The sequence below is a fragment of the Pecten maximus genome, chromosome 3, assembly GCF_902652985.1.
Source record: "Pecten maximus chromosome 3, xPecMax1.1, whole genome shotgun sequence".
NCBI classification, from domain to species: Eukaryota; Metazoa; Mollusca; class Bivalvia; order Pectinida; family Pectinidae; genus Pecten; species Pecten maximus.
In genome coordinates, this window is record NC_047017.1 from 26696418 (window position 1) to 26712905 (window position 16488).

At 32.9% G+C, this 16488-nt stretch overlaps 1 protein-coding gene across 1 annotated transcript in view; it reads left to right on the top strand.

The window, feature by feature from the left end:
* The first annotated feature begins 206 nt into the window (after positions 1-206).
* The window catches only part of LOC117322690 (scavenger receptor class F member 1-like), a 17287-nt gene continuing 1005 nt past the window's right edge, over positions 207-16488 (top strand). Inside the window, exons 1-10 of the mRNA XM_033877629.1 lie at positions 207-255; positions 4486-4614; positions 5204-5299; positions 12095-12190; positions 13947-14045; positions 14866-14961; positions 15208-15219; positions 15730-15819; positions 16005-16097; positions 16329-16466. Of these exons, the coding sequence (XP_033733520.1) occupies positions 207-255; positions 4486-4614; positions 5204-5299; positions 12095-12190; positions 13947-14045; positions 14866-14961; positions 15208-15219; positions 15730-15819; positions 16005-16097; positions 16329-16466 (898 nt within the window). The remainder of the gene's footprint in view (positions 256-4485; positions 4615-5203; positions 5300-12094; positions 12191-13946; positions 14046-14865; positions 14962-15207; positions 15220-15729; positions 15820-16004; positions 16098-16328; positions 16467-16488) is intronic.

Genomic DNA, 16488 nt, shown 5'->3' on the forward strand with positions numbered 1-16488 from the left:
TTACGATAAACAACGCCCGCTACAGTATGAGAGGCTGTCGTTACGATAGACTTAGCAAGGTATAAGCAGTTAGTATTACGATAAGTATTGCTCGCTTTGAGAAGATAGTATTACAACAAACAAGGCTTTTTATCAGAAATGAGAAGCTTTTTATTATCACAAGCGAAAAATAACGATGAGAATGTTTTATTACGAAAAAATTGGTCATGAAGAAATGTTTGGAAGGCAAGGCTAGATATGAGAAACTAGAGTTAAGTAAGCAAAGCTAGGAATGAGAAGCTGTTATCATGACAAACAGGGTAGGTGGTGAGAATTTTTTTTATTACGATAAGGCTCACAGTGATAAGACATTACTAATATAGACAATGCTAGCTGTCATCCCTCCAAATAATGAAGATAACTTCTTAATCAATTTTTATGAACAACAGGTGTTAAGCATAGTGATTATACCAACAATATAAAATCATTATATTTTGGTCAGGGGACTAATATACTACATGTATTTTCATAATACTCGTATCAAGCTTCATTACCAATATTAGCAGTTTAACGCACACAAATGTTTAAAATGTACTGTTGACAGGTAGAGAAATAAATCGACATCGATCCCAACCTTAACACCGGTATGTCGTTTATAAACGAATCCCCTTTTAGCGATGTTTCTGGATCAGGCAGAGGGATTTATAGTGTTTAATGAAGGGAAAATGACATATTATTTGTTTTATTATCAACCGCACTCACACGGATGTTGTAATACTTATTATTCACCATTGCAATATATTACAATAGTAATCAAAATATTACAACAACAAAAAAAAAAAAAAAAAAAGGAAAAAGAAAAAAACGTTTGGGCATTTTATACAAAAAACCGTGTGTGTGTGTGTGTGTGTGTGTGTGTGTGTTTTAATTATATATACGTAATAATCCACGACAGTCGAAAATTCCTGGAATTTTTGCCAGTCATACTAGATTAATGATGAGTGTACTTCATATATCTAAATAAAGACCAAGGTGACCCGCAAAACAGAACTTATATAGGTTTGTACCAAATATGACCGATACTGTGTTTACAATGCCTGCCAGCCTATTAATTCCAAATAGCCAAGTTTACAGTTAGAGATACATTAGATACATTTATACTATTATTATGGTATTGATAAAATATACTAAAATATAGAGCCCCTATACATATCATACATTGATACTGCGAATATCTAAACAAATAATTACAAACTTTGTATCCATGGTACACATATATATATTTGCAGCAGTTTGAGAGTAGAACATTCGGCGAAGTTTTACTATCTAGCCATGAACTTATCATAGTATCAAATATAAACACGCCTCTTTATTTCATTATCAATTCAGATACCTAAATGGTTGATGAAAATATAGATATACTTCGTTCAAGCTCAGGTATTGCGTTCAAATTCACTTCTGATTTTTTGTTAATTATTTTAATGATTAAATATGTGACTAAAACTAGTCATGCACTTCTGAGTGTGGAATTGGGACAAAGATGGCCGATTAGTTAAGGTGCCCCAACACTTTAACACTAGCTCTACCTTTGGGTTGCGAGTGGGGTAGTTGCCTGGTACTGACCGTAGGCCGGTGGTTTTTTTCTCTTGGTACGCCGACTTTCCTCCACCTCCAAATCCAGGCATGTCCTTAAATGACTCTGGCTGTAAATAGGACGTTAAATAAATAAACTTAACCAAAGTGTGGAAGTAGCGTATATGATAAGATGGTCGGACATTTTAAAAAGGAATTAAAAATTGTTTTTAATTTATTTTTTTACTTTAACCCCCCAATCTTTTTAACCCAAGGGGTTTTTTTCCCCCCCAATTTTCCCTTTCCCGCAAAGTGGTAAACCCCCCGAAAAAATTCGTTTTTTCCCCCCGAAAAAACCCCTTTTCCCCCTTGGAGTTACCCCGTTTCCGGGTTCCCATAAATTTTTAACCTTTTTCATTTTTTAAAAATTAAAAGAAAAAGTTTAACCCAGAAAGGGGGGCTTGGAAAAAAACCAAGTTTTTTTCCCAAATTAAAAAAAAAAAGTTTTTTATTTTCCCTTTTTTAAACCCCCCAAGGTTTTCTTTTTAATAAATTAAACCCGGGGGAAATTGCCTTAATCCCACCCCAATTTTTTTTTAAAAAACCCCCCCCCAATTATTTTTTTTTACTTTTGGGTACCAAAGTAAAATAGGTTTTTCTTATACCTCTTGATTAAAATTCCGGGACTATTTTAAAAAGGTTTTTAAAACCCCCAAAGATTTTTTTTTAAATTGTGAAACCCCCTTTGCAGGGAAAAGTTTTGCTTTTTTTTTTGTTTTTCCCCGGTTTTGTTTTGCGGAAATTTTTGGGTTTGCCGAAAACTTTTTAATTTTTTTGTTCCCCCCCTTTTCGGTTAAAATTTTTGGCCAAAATTTTCGGAATGTTAAAATTTTATTTTTTTTTTCAGGGGAAAATTTCCTTTCCTTAACCCCCCAAACCCAACCCCCAAAACCCAAAGCAAGGCCCCAATTTTTTTATAGGTTTTTAAAGGGGAAAAAAACCCCTTCCCTCCAATTTTGGTTTCCCCCACCATTTTGGGAAAAATTTCCCCCCCCCCGGTTGGAATTTTTGGGCCCCAAAAACCCAAACCCCCAAAAAAAAAAGTTGGGACCAGAAGCCCCCGTGTGTTACTTTCAGGCTTTTGGGAAAACCCAAACAAAAAAGGTTTTTTTGTTGGGTTTTCCCCCCCCCTACAAGAAAAAGTCCCCCTTTTTTTTTAAGGAAAACGTCGGAGGGTTTTTTTATATTAATAAAAAAAAAAAATTTTAAAAAGGGATTTTTTTTTTTCCCTTTTGATTTAAAACCCAAAAACCTTTTCCCGGTTTTAAACTTAGGGGTTCTATACAAGAAATTAAACAAGGGGATTTGTTTTTAAAAAAAAAATAACCAAAAACCTTTTTTTCCCCCCTTTAAAGGTTAAAATTAAAAACCAAGGGGTTGGGAATTCCCAGAATTTCGGGGTTTTATTTTGTTTTTTTTGTTTCCAATTCCCTCTCAGTTCCTTAAATCCCGGCCCCCTTTAATGCCTTACTTGGAATAATTTTTTTTCCCCTTTTTTTTTAATACCTCGCCCCCCTTGCTTTTTGACCTCATTCAACCTTCCTGAGGCGTGGCCCCCAAAACCCCCTTGTTTGGTTTGTTTTTAAATTGTTTTCCACCCCCCTTTCCCAACACCCCCCCCTTTTTCCCCGGGGTTTAGAGTTCTAAAAAAAGTTTTTTTTATTTCCCACTTTGGGGAAAAACAGGGCCCCCGGGTGTATTTTTAAAACCCGGGGGCCCGGCCGGGGCCCTTTTTTTCCCCACGAGTTCAAAAAAGGTGTTCCCGACACCCCAAAAAATTACCCCCGGGGTTAATTCCCTTCGTCCCCTTTCACCCGGGCGTCCCCCAACCACCCGTTTTGAAACCGGACCCCTCCGGGAACTTTGAATAACATTTAAAACCCCCAATTATTATAAAAACAAAAGTATTTCGTTTTCCCCCTTTGACCCTTTCCCCCGTTTTTGGTGGGGTTTTTTTTACCCGTTTTAGAACCCCCGGTTTTTCTTTCCCTTAAAAATTAAAATAAAAAAAATTTTGCCGTTCTTTTTGGGAAAAACCCCCAACAGTTTTAAACTCCCCGCCCGGGGCCCCGGGTTTCCCCAAGTTTTCCTTTTGAAAAACCTTTTTTGGGGCCCCTTACCGGGCCTTTTTCCCCCGGGTTTCCCGCCCCTTCCCCCGTGTTTGGCGCTTGGGTTTCTTGGGGGCCCTAGGGCACCTTTTAATTTTTGGCGCGGCGGCTCCGGTAAAACCTCGAGAAAACTTTAAAAATTTAAAAAGGGGCCGGCCGGGGGAAAATTTTTAATTTTTTTTGGGTCATTTTAATCCCCAAAAAAAAATTTAAAAAAACCCCCCTCTTCCAGGGGTTTAAAAACCTTTCAAAAAAAATCGTTTTTTCCCCAAAAAGGGGGGGAAAAAAATTTTCCCTATTTAACCTTTTGGGTTTTTTTAACTTTTTGTTAGATTTTAGGGGCTAAAACTTTAAATTCCCGGCGCCTTATCCCCCCCAAAACCGGGGCCGTTTCCCCGGGGGGGTTTACCCAAAGGAATTCGAAAAGTTTCCCCCCACTAAAAGGGGGAAAACCAACGCCCTTTTTACCATTAATTTTTTTCCAAATGGGTTGGGGGGAAACGCCAGCATTTGATGCATTCATAACTGGATATTATAAAATTTATAGAGAATCCTTCTATGTATTTTACCGGGTTAAACAATGTATTGTCTTTACAAAGTATAGATATCACATGGAAAGTCCCGTTAATCCTTCTTGAATTAATATCATGTCCGAGAGAAATGTTTCCCCTGGTTAAACAATGTATAATCTTTACAAAGTATAGATAGCACATAAACACATAAAGTAAGTTAAATGTATCATAAACGAAGTTAGATATATCATAAGAAAACTATAATATTGCTAATTATGTTACAGGATGTGAAGTAGGGAAATACGGATCTGGAAACTGTGACCAAACCTGTCCCTCCAGTTGTCGGGGCGGCCTGTGTAACCCCAGTTCTGGACATTGTTTAGGTATTATATGCAGATATTCGATTTAATTCTGTTGTGATATTCAACTTTTATCTAATGATATCGAAAAAAAAAATCTACACTATCATGATAAAGATAAATATCATTGAGGTAACAGTAGAACGTAGAAAACCCTGCTGGATTATGGGATCATATTAGGTATTCTACCAATGTGTTTCTGTATTGTTAGGGCTATAAACATACCGTTTATTCAGCAAATATCGAAAAATAAAAACGTATTGATAATAAAGTAATTTGGTTAGCACGCATACTTCTTCCTCCTAAGAGCGAAGGAACATGATGAATCCTGTGTCACATTGGGACTTGATGAAATGTTTCATGTGATCAATCTGTTAAACACTGATTATTGTTATGATCTGCTCCCTAACATCGTACTAATGGGTAAATATGACATTAAAAAAACTAACAAATTTAATCTCGCTATGTTATTTTATTCGATATCTAGCGAACAAGGCGGGTATTATTGATGACTCAAAACATTCCTCCATTTACGAAACACTCATCTTTTACTTTTTTCAAGTGTATTTATTTTCCTTTTGTTGCATATTCATCACTGGTCATTACACTACAGACTGCCAAGACGGTTACTACGGAAACAGATGTGAATCAGAATGTTCAAATACCTGTGGAAGTAATGTATGTGATAAGGCTAGTGGATATTGTACAGGTATGTATGGCATTAGTTATATAATGTTTGCAATGCGTCCGTATTTGATGCAAGATAAATATATTCCTACAGACAACTTCACACTTGTTCAAGATAGCAATAAAATGCTCGCATATATGGCAATGTCCGTAAAAGAAAGTGATTAATCCAGAAAATAAACTACAATGTGTACCTGATTTCATAGATAGATCTAGATATGCCAATTAATGTTGTAAATAAAACTGGATTCGGTTGTAAGGAGATACTCATTTCTAATGTCATAACAATGGAAACCATCTGTTAATGAGAAATGGTAATTTGAATTTCGGTTGAATTTTCTTGATTCATATTCGACCAGGGCCCGGTTGTTCAAAAGGTGATTAGGCTAATCTTGATACAATAATTTCTGGTAAAACGTATTTGACAAAATTTCTGAAACTATAACACCTACCAGTATCTTCATACCTGCTGCTTTTGAAGTGTATACATACATATAATTTGAAGTAAAGGAAAATGCGATTTTCACTAATTAAGTGATTAAGCTAATCACCTTTTGAACAACCGCGCCCAGATGATTATTATATAATTGGTATGACCCTTGAGGAGAAAACGGAAAGAAACGCATGAACCATTTGCTGACATTCGGATAAATAGGTCCCCATTGAATTATATGAATCAATCTTTTTGACATCAAACAAATAGCAAAGCGACGAACGATATGTTAGTTATACGAATGATATACAAGTCGGAAACTGTTATTCCTGGCTATATAGTGTGATTAATATATATCGGTATTATTTTGTTCATGAAAATTCGTATAGAATTTATACGAAAGCCGGTTGAGACCATTTTCGTAGAAGAAAATAAAAAAATGTTCGCGTTATTACGCGAAACTAACGCGTTATATCGCGAAACTTTCGCGTAATTACGCGAAACTAACGCGTTATTACGCGAAACTAACGCGTTATTACGCGAAACTAACGCGTTATTACGCGAAACTAACGCGTTATATCGCGAAACTTTCGCGTAATTACGCGAAACTATCGCGTAATAACGCGAAACTTACGCGTTATTACGCGAAACTAACGTGTTATATCACGAATATATATAGATAGCTATAAGAAGTATCGACTACTTTTGAAGAGTATTGACATGAGGCACGACAGTTTAGTGAGATTTTATTTTGAGCTTGCCTATCCCAAGCTGAAATTTTGAGTTTTTTTAACAAAAGTGGATAGTGTTGTTTTCAGCAATTCAACACTTAAACGATATTTGAAACGATAGTGTTTAACAATAGGGAAATTAGTTCTCGGATATATCCGATGTTGCATTATTCATTCTCAATGAATTACAAAATTCTGGACAGAAAAACAACTTCGTTCTCGCCCTCCATCTTTAGAGTCATTATCTGATTCTCTAAAACCATTTCATAGTCTTATAGAACCTGCTGCGCATAATAAAGCAAAACTTTCGTGATATTATACAATTATCGACCTGTTTTCAGGTGAATATTATGATTGATAAACTCGAGAAAATGATATTTCCCGAGGCCGAAGGTCATCGTGTTCACCTGAAAACAGGTCGATAACTGCTTTATTATATGACAAAACTGATACATTTTCATATTACAGAATGATTATCATTACCTGTCATAGGATTGAAAAAATAATAGTGATCGACCGGAGAAAAGTTCAAAATGACAATTAATAAGTCAAAGTCAACAATGAATTTTAACTATATTGTTTATTGTTACTTAAAATTCAACAAAATGTAAAAACTAAAACATTTAAGAATTCAGTCTATTAAACTCTGTCCGGGAGCACGTACCTACATGTAAGCATACATTTTTGACGACATGGATAGTTGGAAATTCCCTTGTTACTATATTTGGGTGCGTAATCGAGTTGTTGGATTGTTATGTCACCCTGGATTTGACGTCAAGGATTGCGGAATAGGCCCTGTTATTAGGGCTTTTCACCAAAAGTGGTGAAAAGACCTATTGTTTCTGTTCTGTTTATTATTATTATTATTAGGGCTTTTCATCTAAGTGGTGAAAAGACCTATTGTTTCTGTTATGTTTCTTATTAGGGGGTGAAAAGACCTATTGTTTTTGTTCTGTTTCTTCTTATTAGGGCTTTTCACCAACTGGTGAAAAGACCTATTGTTTCTGTTATGTTTATTATTATTATTATTATTATTTTTCTTCTTCTGCATTCGATTTTGTGAAAGACGGTTAGCAAATATGGTATATGTTATGTTTAAAGTGATGTATGTATGTTTTATTGCAAGGTCTGAAGATGGTGATAAAACAAAATTAAGTAGGTCAGAAAAAACCCCAAAAACCAAAAAAAAAAAATCAACTAACCAAAAAAAACCCAAAAAAAAAACCCCAAAAAAAAAAAAAAAAAAAAAAAAAAAAGCCTTTTCCCCGGGGGGGGGGGGGGGGGGGGGAAACTTAAAATTTTTTTAACTTTCCCCCCAACCCAAAAAATTTTAAGATTTAAAAGGGCCCTTTTATGAAAATTTAGGTTTTTTTTTGACCTCTTTTTTTTGGGGCCTTTTAATTTTATAACAAATTTGTGGTTGGCCCCTTTTCCAACTTTTCCAACGGTTCCCCCTCCCCACTCTCCAAGGGGGGAAAAAATTCCTTTGGGTTTTTTGGCCGCTTTTTTTTTTTTTTGTGAAAAAAGGGGCCCCCCGTCTTTTCCTTAAAAAGGATTTTCCCCAAAAATTTTTTTTCTCAAATTGGGATTTTTGGGGTTTTCCCCTCTCCCCCACAAAAAGGGGAGGGTTTAAAAAAAAGCTTTTTATTAAAAAAGTGCCCAATTTTTAATTTTTTTTTTACTTTTGGGGAAATTTTATCTGTTATTTGTTTTTTTCATTTTTTTGGGTTTTTCGGAAATTTTCCCCCAAGGGGCCCGGAAAACCCCTTTTTTTAAATTTTTCCTTTTAACCCCCTTTGGGTCACGTTTTTTGGCGGGGGTAATTCCGCGATTTTTGTTTTTGTTAAATTTTCCCGGGCCAAATTTTCAAAATAAAAGTGTGGTTCAAATTTTTAAAATTTTTTTAAGTTTTCCAAAACCCTTTTGGGCATTTTGCTAAAAATTTAAAACCCCCAAATTTAAAATTTTTTTGGTTTGTTGGGTACGTTTAATTTTTTTATTTTTTTTGGGGAACCCAAAAGGTGGTTGCCAGGAAAAAGTTTAATTTTTTAAAAAGTTAAAAAGCCCCATAAAAAAAATTTTTTTTTTTTAAAAAAAATTTAAAAGTTGATTTTTTTGGTTTTTTGAGTTAATTGGTCTATTTTACTATAAAATTTTAGGGGCCCCGGGTTTTAAATAAAACCTTCCTTAAAACAAATTAATTAATTTTAATTAAAAATTTTTTTTTTAAATTTTTTTTTTTTCCCAAAAAAAAATTTTAAGCAAAAGTATGCAAGGGGTTTTTGTTTTTTGGGTTCGGCGTTTTTCGATTACTTAAAGGGAAAAAATCCATTTTTTAAAAATTTAAATTTCATTTTTATATAAAAAAGGTTAAAAACCCCAAGATATAACGGGGTTTTTTGGGGGGGGGTTAAATTCCGGGGGTTTTTCGGGGGTTTTTTTCCTCCCGGGGCCCCCCTTTGGGGTTTTAAATTTTTTTTTCAGTAGCAGTTTAAATTCAAAAAAAGAATGGGAAAAACCACAGCAATTTCAAAAATAGGTTTTTTTTTTGGAAATTTGCCAAAATTTGGTATTTAGGTTGCTAAATTTGGAAAAACCCCGGCAAATTTTCGCGAAACCAATTTCCTAAATTAAAATTTTGGGTAGACAACGAATTTGGTATCATTTTTTTTAGGCGAAGGGGACGGGAAGCAAAAGCCCCGGGGGAATTTTTTCCCTGGCAAAAGGATTAATAAACAAAATTGACGGTTTTTTATTTTTTTTATTGGAAATTTTTTGAAAAAAAAAATTTTGCCCAAAATTTTAAAAACAATGGGGTTTTTGGTTTTTAAATAATGCTTTAAAAAATAAAAAAATTAATTGTAAAATTGAATTTCGTACCCGGGGGCTTTTGAAAATAAAAACAACCTTCTTTTAAACAAAAACCCCTTTTAAATTTTTGTATTAATTTTTTTTTATAGGGGAAAATTTTCTAAAGAATTTCCTAAATTTCAATAATTAATTATAATTTTTAAAAAAGAAAAGTAAAAAACCCGAAAAAGGGTGTTTTTGACCTTTGGGACAAAGTAATGGGGGGGTTTTCCCTTTTTAAAACTTTCTTGGGGTTTTATAAACCCCCCTTTTAAATTCCCTTAAATTAAAATGCAATTTTTAAAATAGATATAAAGTTTAAACCCAACCAAAATTTTTAATATTGACAAGGGGGTTTTGTGTTGGGGGTAAATTGGGGTTGGGGTCGGGGGTTTTTTCCACCTTTAACCGGAAACTTCCTTTGGTAAATTTTTTCCCCAAAGGGAAGAATTGTTTAAGATTTGGCTAATCAGGAAATAAATAAAAATCAAATTTAAAAAAAAACCTTTAAAACGCCTTGTTTTTTCGGCTAAACCAAATTGGATATAAGCCGAAAAGGGTTTTGAAACCGGGAAAATTTCCGGGAATTTTCCAAAGTTTTTGGGATTTCCGTTTGTTTTGGTAATTTTCCCGAAAATTTGGTTTAAATTTACACCCAATTGGGCCTATTTTCCTTATTTTCCATTGATTATCGAAATCAAAATCGGGTTTTTAGGGGCCCCCTATTTTTTTTTGTTAAATTATTGGTTTTTTTGGGGTTTTTGGGGAAATTGATGGAATTTAAATAATTTTAAAAATTGGTTTTTTAATTTAAAAAAGGTTAAACAACGGGTTTGGTTAAGAAAAAATTTTAATTTTTTAAAAAAAAACCAAAAAAACTTTGTTATTTTTTCGTTATAGGCGTACTTTGGGGGGTTTTTTGAGGACTTAAAAACTTTTAAATTTCCAATTTTGAAAAAACCCCAATTTTTTTAAACTTTTTAACCCAAGTTTTATTTTAATTATTCAAAAAATTAACTTTTTAAATTTTTTGCAATTTTTTTGTTTAAAAACAAACCTTTTTAAAAATTTTTAAAAATTTTAAAAGGGGGCGAAATTTTTTGAATATTCGTCATTTAAACCCCTTTTTAAATTTAATTTTTTAAATTGAAAAAATTTAATATCAATTTTTAGGAAACAAAAAAAATTTTTGTTAAAAAAAAAAAAAAAAAAAAAAAAAAAAAAAAAAAAAAAAAAAAAAAAAAAAAAAAAAAAAAAAAAAAAAAAAAAAAAAAAAAAAAAAAAAAAAAAAAAAAAAAAAAAAAAAAAAAAAAAAAAAAAAAAAAAAAAAGAAAAGGGGTTTTTTTTAATCAAAAAAAGCCTTTCCCCAATTTTTTGAAATTTTTGAACTTTAAAACCCACAAAATCAAATTTTTAGTATTTTTTTTTTTTGTTCAAAAAAAAAAATTTTTTCCCCTTTACAAAGGGCAAAAAAAGCAACAAAATTTTTTTTAAAAAGGGTCCATACAATCTCGCACATTGTTTCTTAAGATCGGATTGCTAAACACATATATATGTATATATATAGATCACAACACACGGCTTTAGAAAACAGGGAAAATATCCGGACTTGTCCTAAATTGATATGGTGATTGCTGCCGATAGACAATGGATACACTTTACCTTCAAGACAACTTGGTCTTATTCTACATTTTCATTGGTCTTCTATTTTTTCCTTCTTCATTTTCATGGATCATCGTGTAAATCAATCTTTTGTTCGTCTCCTTTATTGCCCCTCATATCTATTCGCTCGTGTTCCAAATTGATTGGTCTGTGTTTATGTGTCGTTGTGGAGTACCGTTGAGTACACGGGTGTCTGGAAATAATTGAAAGTATATTTGTTTTACTTCTATCACTTATAAACTCGCCTCGTGAAGACAGGCAGAGTCGATTTTGTCACCCCAGCAATGGTTGCAAGTGTTCAAAGGCGTCAGTAAACTTCTTTATACGTGTACTAGTGTACTGATACTTTGGAGGTTTATGTTGAGCAATATAAATACATATATATATTCCAGAGTTAGAAAAAACAAGTTTCGGGAGAAAATAAATTCTTCAACCCGTTTTACTTAGATTATTTATGTCAAAAATTAATGTTAAGTTTTTGGTGCAAATGTTGAGTTGAAAACATCCTTTAACTTCTTTATAATTGTACTAGGGTACTGAAATTTTGTTTGATGATTTCTGTCAGGTTTAACTTTTCCATCCCTTCTTGAATTAACTTATTTTAGATATAAAGAAAAACTATATTTAATTATCAATGAGGAAACAAAGGAAACCATAGCTTAAAAAGTACGTTAATCAATGCTCCCATATGATTTGACTACCGACAATCATTTAGTATCATTTGGTCAGTCCTTACAAGGGCAATGCAACAATACAAGTTCAACAAGTTCAAGGGCACCTGTTCAGGTTCAGACTCACAAGTTCAAGATCACAATAATGTGTTTGAAGAAAAAGTAGCTGCTATAAGGGTATATATCTCAGTTAGTATTTCGCTTGAGAGAAAATGACAATACCGTTGTTTGTTTAATCTTTTCAAAGCAAGTTTTATATATAAAAAAAAATAGAAATTTCTTTCACTTGCGAATCACTGATCTTGTGCAAGTGCATTTATACTTATTATGCCTTAATTTTGTTGTATTGCCATACATATATATCGTCATTGCTATTATAATATGTATGTATTGATGAACTTCTTGAATTATTTGAAAATGAACACATAAAAGACTTTACTGGAAATTCATCAATGGTTGCTATTCTACAGACTGTCAAGACGGTTTTTACGGGTTGAGATGCAGCATTCAATGTCCTGCTAACTGTAGCAGTAATGTATGTGGGAAGGATCATGGATACTGTACAGGTTTGTATAGTAATTAGTAGTTTGTGTACCATGTCCATGGTTGATACAAATAATGCAAGTATTAAATTGTAATTGAAGTTTTACATAAGAGGCAATACTTATATACAATTATCAATCTAGAAAAGTTATGTAACTACCTGTATTCATAGATAGAGGCCATGTGAACAGTTTTGTTTAGTAATTGGTTGTATGATATGTGAAGTGTGATAGTCCGTTGTTTATGAAGAGTACATGAAAATTGTGTTCTTACAAGCACCTTTATACGGGTACGTAAATTGCTTAAATATCATTAAGAATACGCACATACGGCATTGTCATGCCAACTAGAATTTTCCCCAACAAAATGAAAACTGAGGTTTAAAGATAAAAAAAGATACTATTTGATTTGATGAGCTAATCTATTTGGCAGCATCGCGAATTGCAAAACTATTATCTATCCTTTGACAATAAAAACTAAAAACACATCGCAACACAAAGCTTTAGAGAACGGGGGAAATTCCATGACTTGTCCAAGATTAACATGGTTATTTCTGAAAAAGAGTAAGCTTAACTTTTTTAGTTGCCATTATTACATTAACATAGTTCTTCATAATTTACCATTCAGACACCAGGATGAATAGAGCATATCTACCAGTATCTTCAGTAATACCAAATATACATTGTGTGCGGCAAAATATTAACCAGACGAGTGAACTATGTTTGGTATTAATGAAGATACTGTTAGACATTCTGTTTATTATATTTTTAGAACAAGATATACCGGATCAGCTTTTAATTATCCCCCATTGTCGTGTATAATCAGTGTTTTGATAAACTTAGAAAATGTGAAGACTCAGGAAAAAAGTGATATTTATCTAACAGTTTCGATAAATATTTTTGCGGGGGATGCCTCGCTTTTCTTTGTCGTAATTATCAAATAACAAATAATCTTCAGCCAATAATGATAATAATAAAACAGGTGGTTTATCAAATATCCCTACCGACTTCTGTAATGTTCAGTGACACTACTTCGTATTTCTTATCATTAGTTATCCCTTCTTTCCTTTTTTTTGTAATTCTTATTTCTTACTTCTTATTTGTAATATGTCACAAATTGAAACAAAGCAAAGAAAAGCACACTGATTTACTTTTATATCAGAATAAAATAACAAACAAGTTCTAACAAATAGATAATAAGATATAAAGGATAACAAATACGTAATTATAGATAAGTGGTAAGTTCCGTGTGATGATAACTATGGTTTACACAATTCGACAAGGTTACACACTTAATCGTTACCTATTTGATTTAATTTGACTTGAAAAACGCATTAACCTCGAAGTGTGAAGATGATGTGAAAATCACAAAAAAAAAAAAAAAAAAAAAAATATGAAAGTTTTAGAAAAATTGATAGAGGTAGTAAAAGATATTAGCGTTTGATATTTTTTACCAGTGGTAAAGTTGGTTCTGATAGCTGTATTTGTCAGTTAACAGGACCTTAAGGATTTGACTGAAAACATTAATATTGAAGAAGAAGAATCGCACATCTATCTCGATGCATTCTAGCTTTCAAAGCAAATGTTATCGATGAAAATTAATTTGCTAGCACTTGCGAACACGAGTTTCCTTTATTTTGGTGTGCGGTCATGGAATTTTAAATATTGAAATATTGTTCTTATGTTGTTATAAAAGTGATCATCTTTATATAAGTCGAATATTTAAACACTGGTAATCACATTTTATATTAAAAGCTCATCATTGTACTTAATTCAACAGACTGTAAGGACGGTTATTACGGAAACCAATGCCTATCTCCATGTCCTGGATCTTGTGGTGGAAGTAAAGTTTGTAATAAGGATACTGGGAATTGTATAGGTTTGTATAATAATCGGTTGTATAATGTGCACTTTGGATCATTTATGCGAATTATAACGATATGGCTACCTCAGTGTGTGATTTCAATATAACCAGATTGTAAGGACGGTTATTACGGAAACCAATGCCCATTTCAATGTCATGTTTCCTGTGGAAGTACAGGATGTGAAAAGGATACTGGGGATGGATCATTTATGCGAATTATAACAAAACGGCTCCGTCACTGAGTGTTTTAAGTATAACCAGGTTGTAAGGACTTCCCAGACTATAATATATGGCGTTTGTTTGATACTCTAACCCTTAATCACATTGTGACGCGACAAACTGTTTTTTCCCGATGTCATATTTGAGTTACTTGATTTTAAGCAATGACAATATTCGTTTTGCTCTCTGCTTAGTACTTATCAGTACATAGGACTTTAATGACATGACTGAAAACATTCAGATCTAATAAGAATTAGCTCAAGTTTTATTGAATTCGGTGAAGCTTTCACAACAAATTAATATTTAAGAAGGGTTAGCTCAAGTTTTATTGAACTCGGTGTAGCTTTCACAACAAATGTTGCAAGTAAAACGAAAATCGTTTTACTTGCGAACACATCTTATTCTTCTTTTTCTTTTTGTCGTGTATTCATGTACATCTTTCCTTTGTTTTATTGCATTGTCATAGGATTATCAACATTGTAATATAATGAATTCTTTGTATACACTATTGTTATTGTATTGTTATCAAAGTGATAATCGTTAAATGAGTCGAATGTTTTAATACTGATACATCACGTTTCGTCATTGAAATTTATCAATGCCCTTTATTCTACAGACTGCCAAGACGGTTATTTTGGAGATAGATGTCAATATCAATGTCCTGTGTCTTGTGTAAATAAAGTATGTGATAAAGATACTGGAAATTGTATAGGTTTGTATAATAATCCGTTTTATATTGTGATATTTAGATCATTTATGCTAATAAGAACAATTTGGCTTCCTCTATGAGAGATTTGAATAAAATCGGACGGTAATGACATATCAAATTATAATAGATTACTTTCTTTTGACATTTGAAATTGCTTTTAATTAAAACCCTTGATTATTGATAAGCTACCAAGGAAACAGGACATTTGAAAGATCATTAACATAATCTGTAAACATTCTATATTTATAGTGTGTCCAGAAGGTAAGTACGGTCAGAAGTGTGACCAGCCATGCCCGTACACATGTGGCAATAACAGCTGTGAGCAGAAAAGTGGAAAGTGTACTGGTAAGCATTGAACATTTAAATTTGATACAGCATGTCATGTTAAAGAGAAATATGTTTTTGTTCTACCACAGTTAGGATTTGTGTTTAAGAATATGTTGACCGCGACTGATTATACAGTAGAGGTTGTATCGATACTTTGTTACACGAATTACTAGCGTCAGTCACTATCTAAATGTTGTACCAATTACACTTAACTAAAAACAACGGCACTCTGCATATCACAAAACATTTTCAACAGTGATTGATCAGAGGGAAGGAAGGGATTGATAAAACAGTCGTTGAGGATTAGATTGATAGTTTGGAAGCTGGTTCTAATCAATGTAAGCCACGTTCTGCTTGGATATTTTTCTTTTTTCGTCTTTTGTATGTAAGTGTTACTCCTAGACAAAATAATGTTAATATTACGAAAATACACTTATTTTTCAGATTGTAATGTTGGTAAATACGGTCCGACTTGTGCCAACTGTTCGGTTAAATGCTCTGCGGCAAAATGTGATTTCGATGGCCAATGCACTGGTATTTACTTTTCCTGATATCGTTGTTATCAGCTCATTTCCGTCTATGTATTGCAAATTTATGAATATATAGCACATTTAAACTTATTTTATGTAAAAATGTTTCTTTTGAAATACTGTTTTAAGTTCACGTGAAAATCGATCGTTTTGTTTATTTAATGAATTTGATTGAAATATACAATACAGACGGATGTGTTGACGGTAGATATGGAGACAGATGTGAACTGCCTTGTTTGGGAAACTGCACAAGTTGTACCCGGGATGGAGAACAGTGTTTAGGTAACCATTCGATCGCTCTTATCTATTGGTACTCTTACTTAAGAAACTAGGCTGACGTTTTAATATATTTCGTAATTATTTCTTTTTTTTTTTACTCAAACTTTAATTGACATGTTCATAGCCACCACTCCCAAATGTACCGTTTCAGTCATAGTATAAATCAAATTAAGTTGTATTACAGAAAGTTTTTTTAAATGTCACGTTATTCAGTATCACAGTTTTTGATTTCAGGTTGCATTGATGGAATGTTTGGTAGTTTCTGTTCACGGGAATGTGGTCAGTGTGTTGGCCAGCGCTGTAATATAGACACAGGTCACTGTGAAACACCATGTCAAATGGGTTGGACTGGTCAACGGTGTGAAGTCAAAGGTATTGTTCACCAAAATTCTTG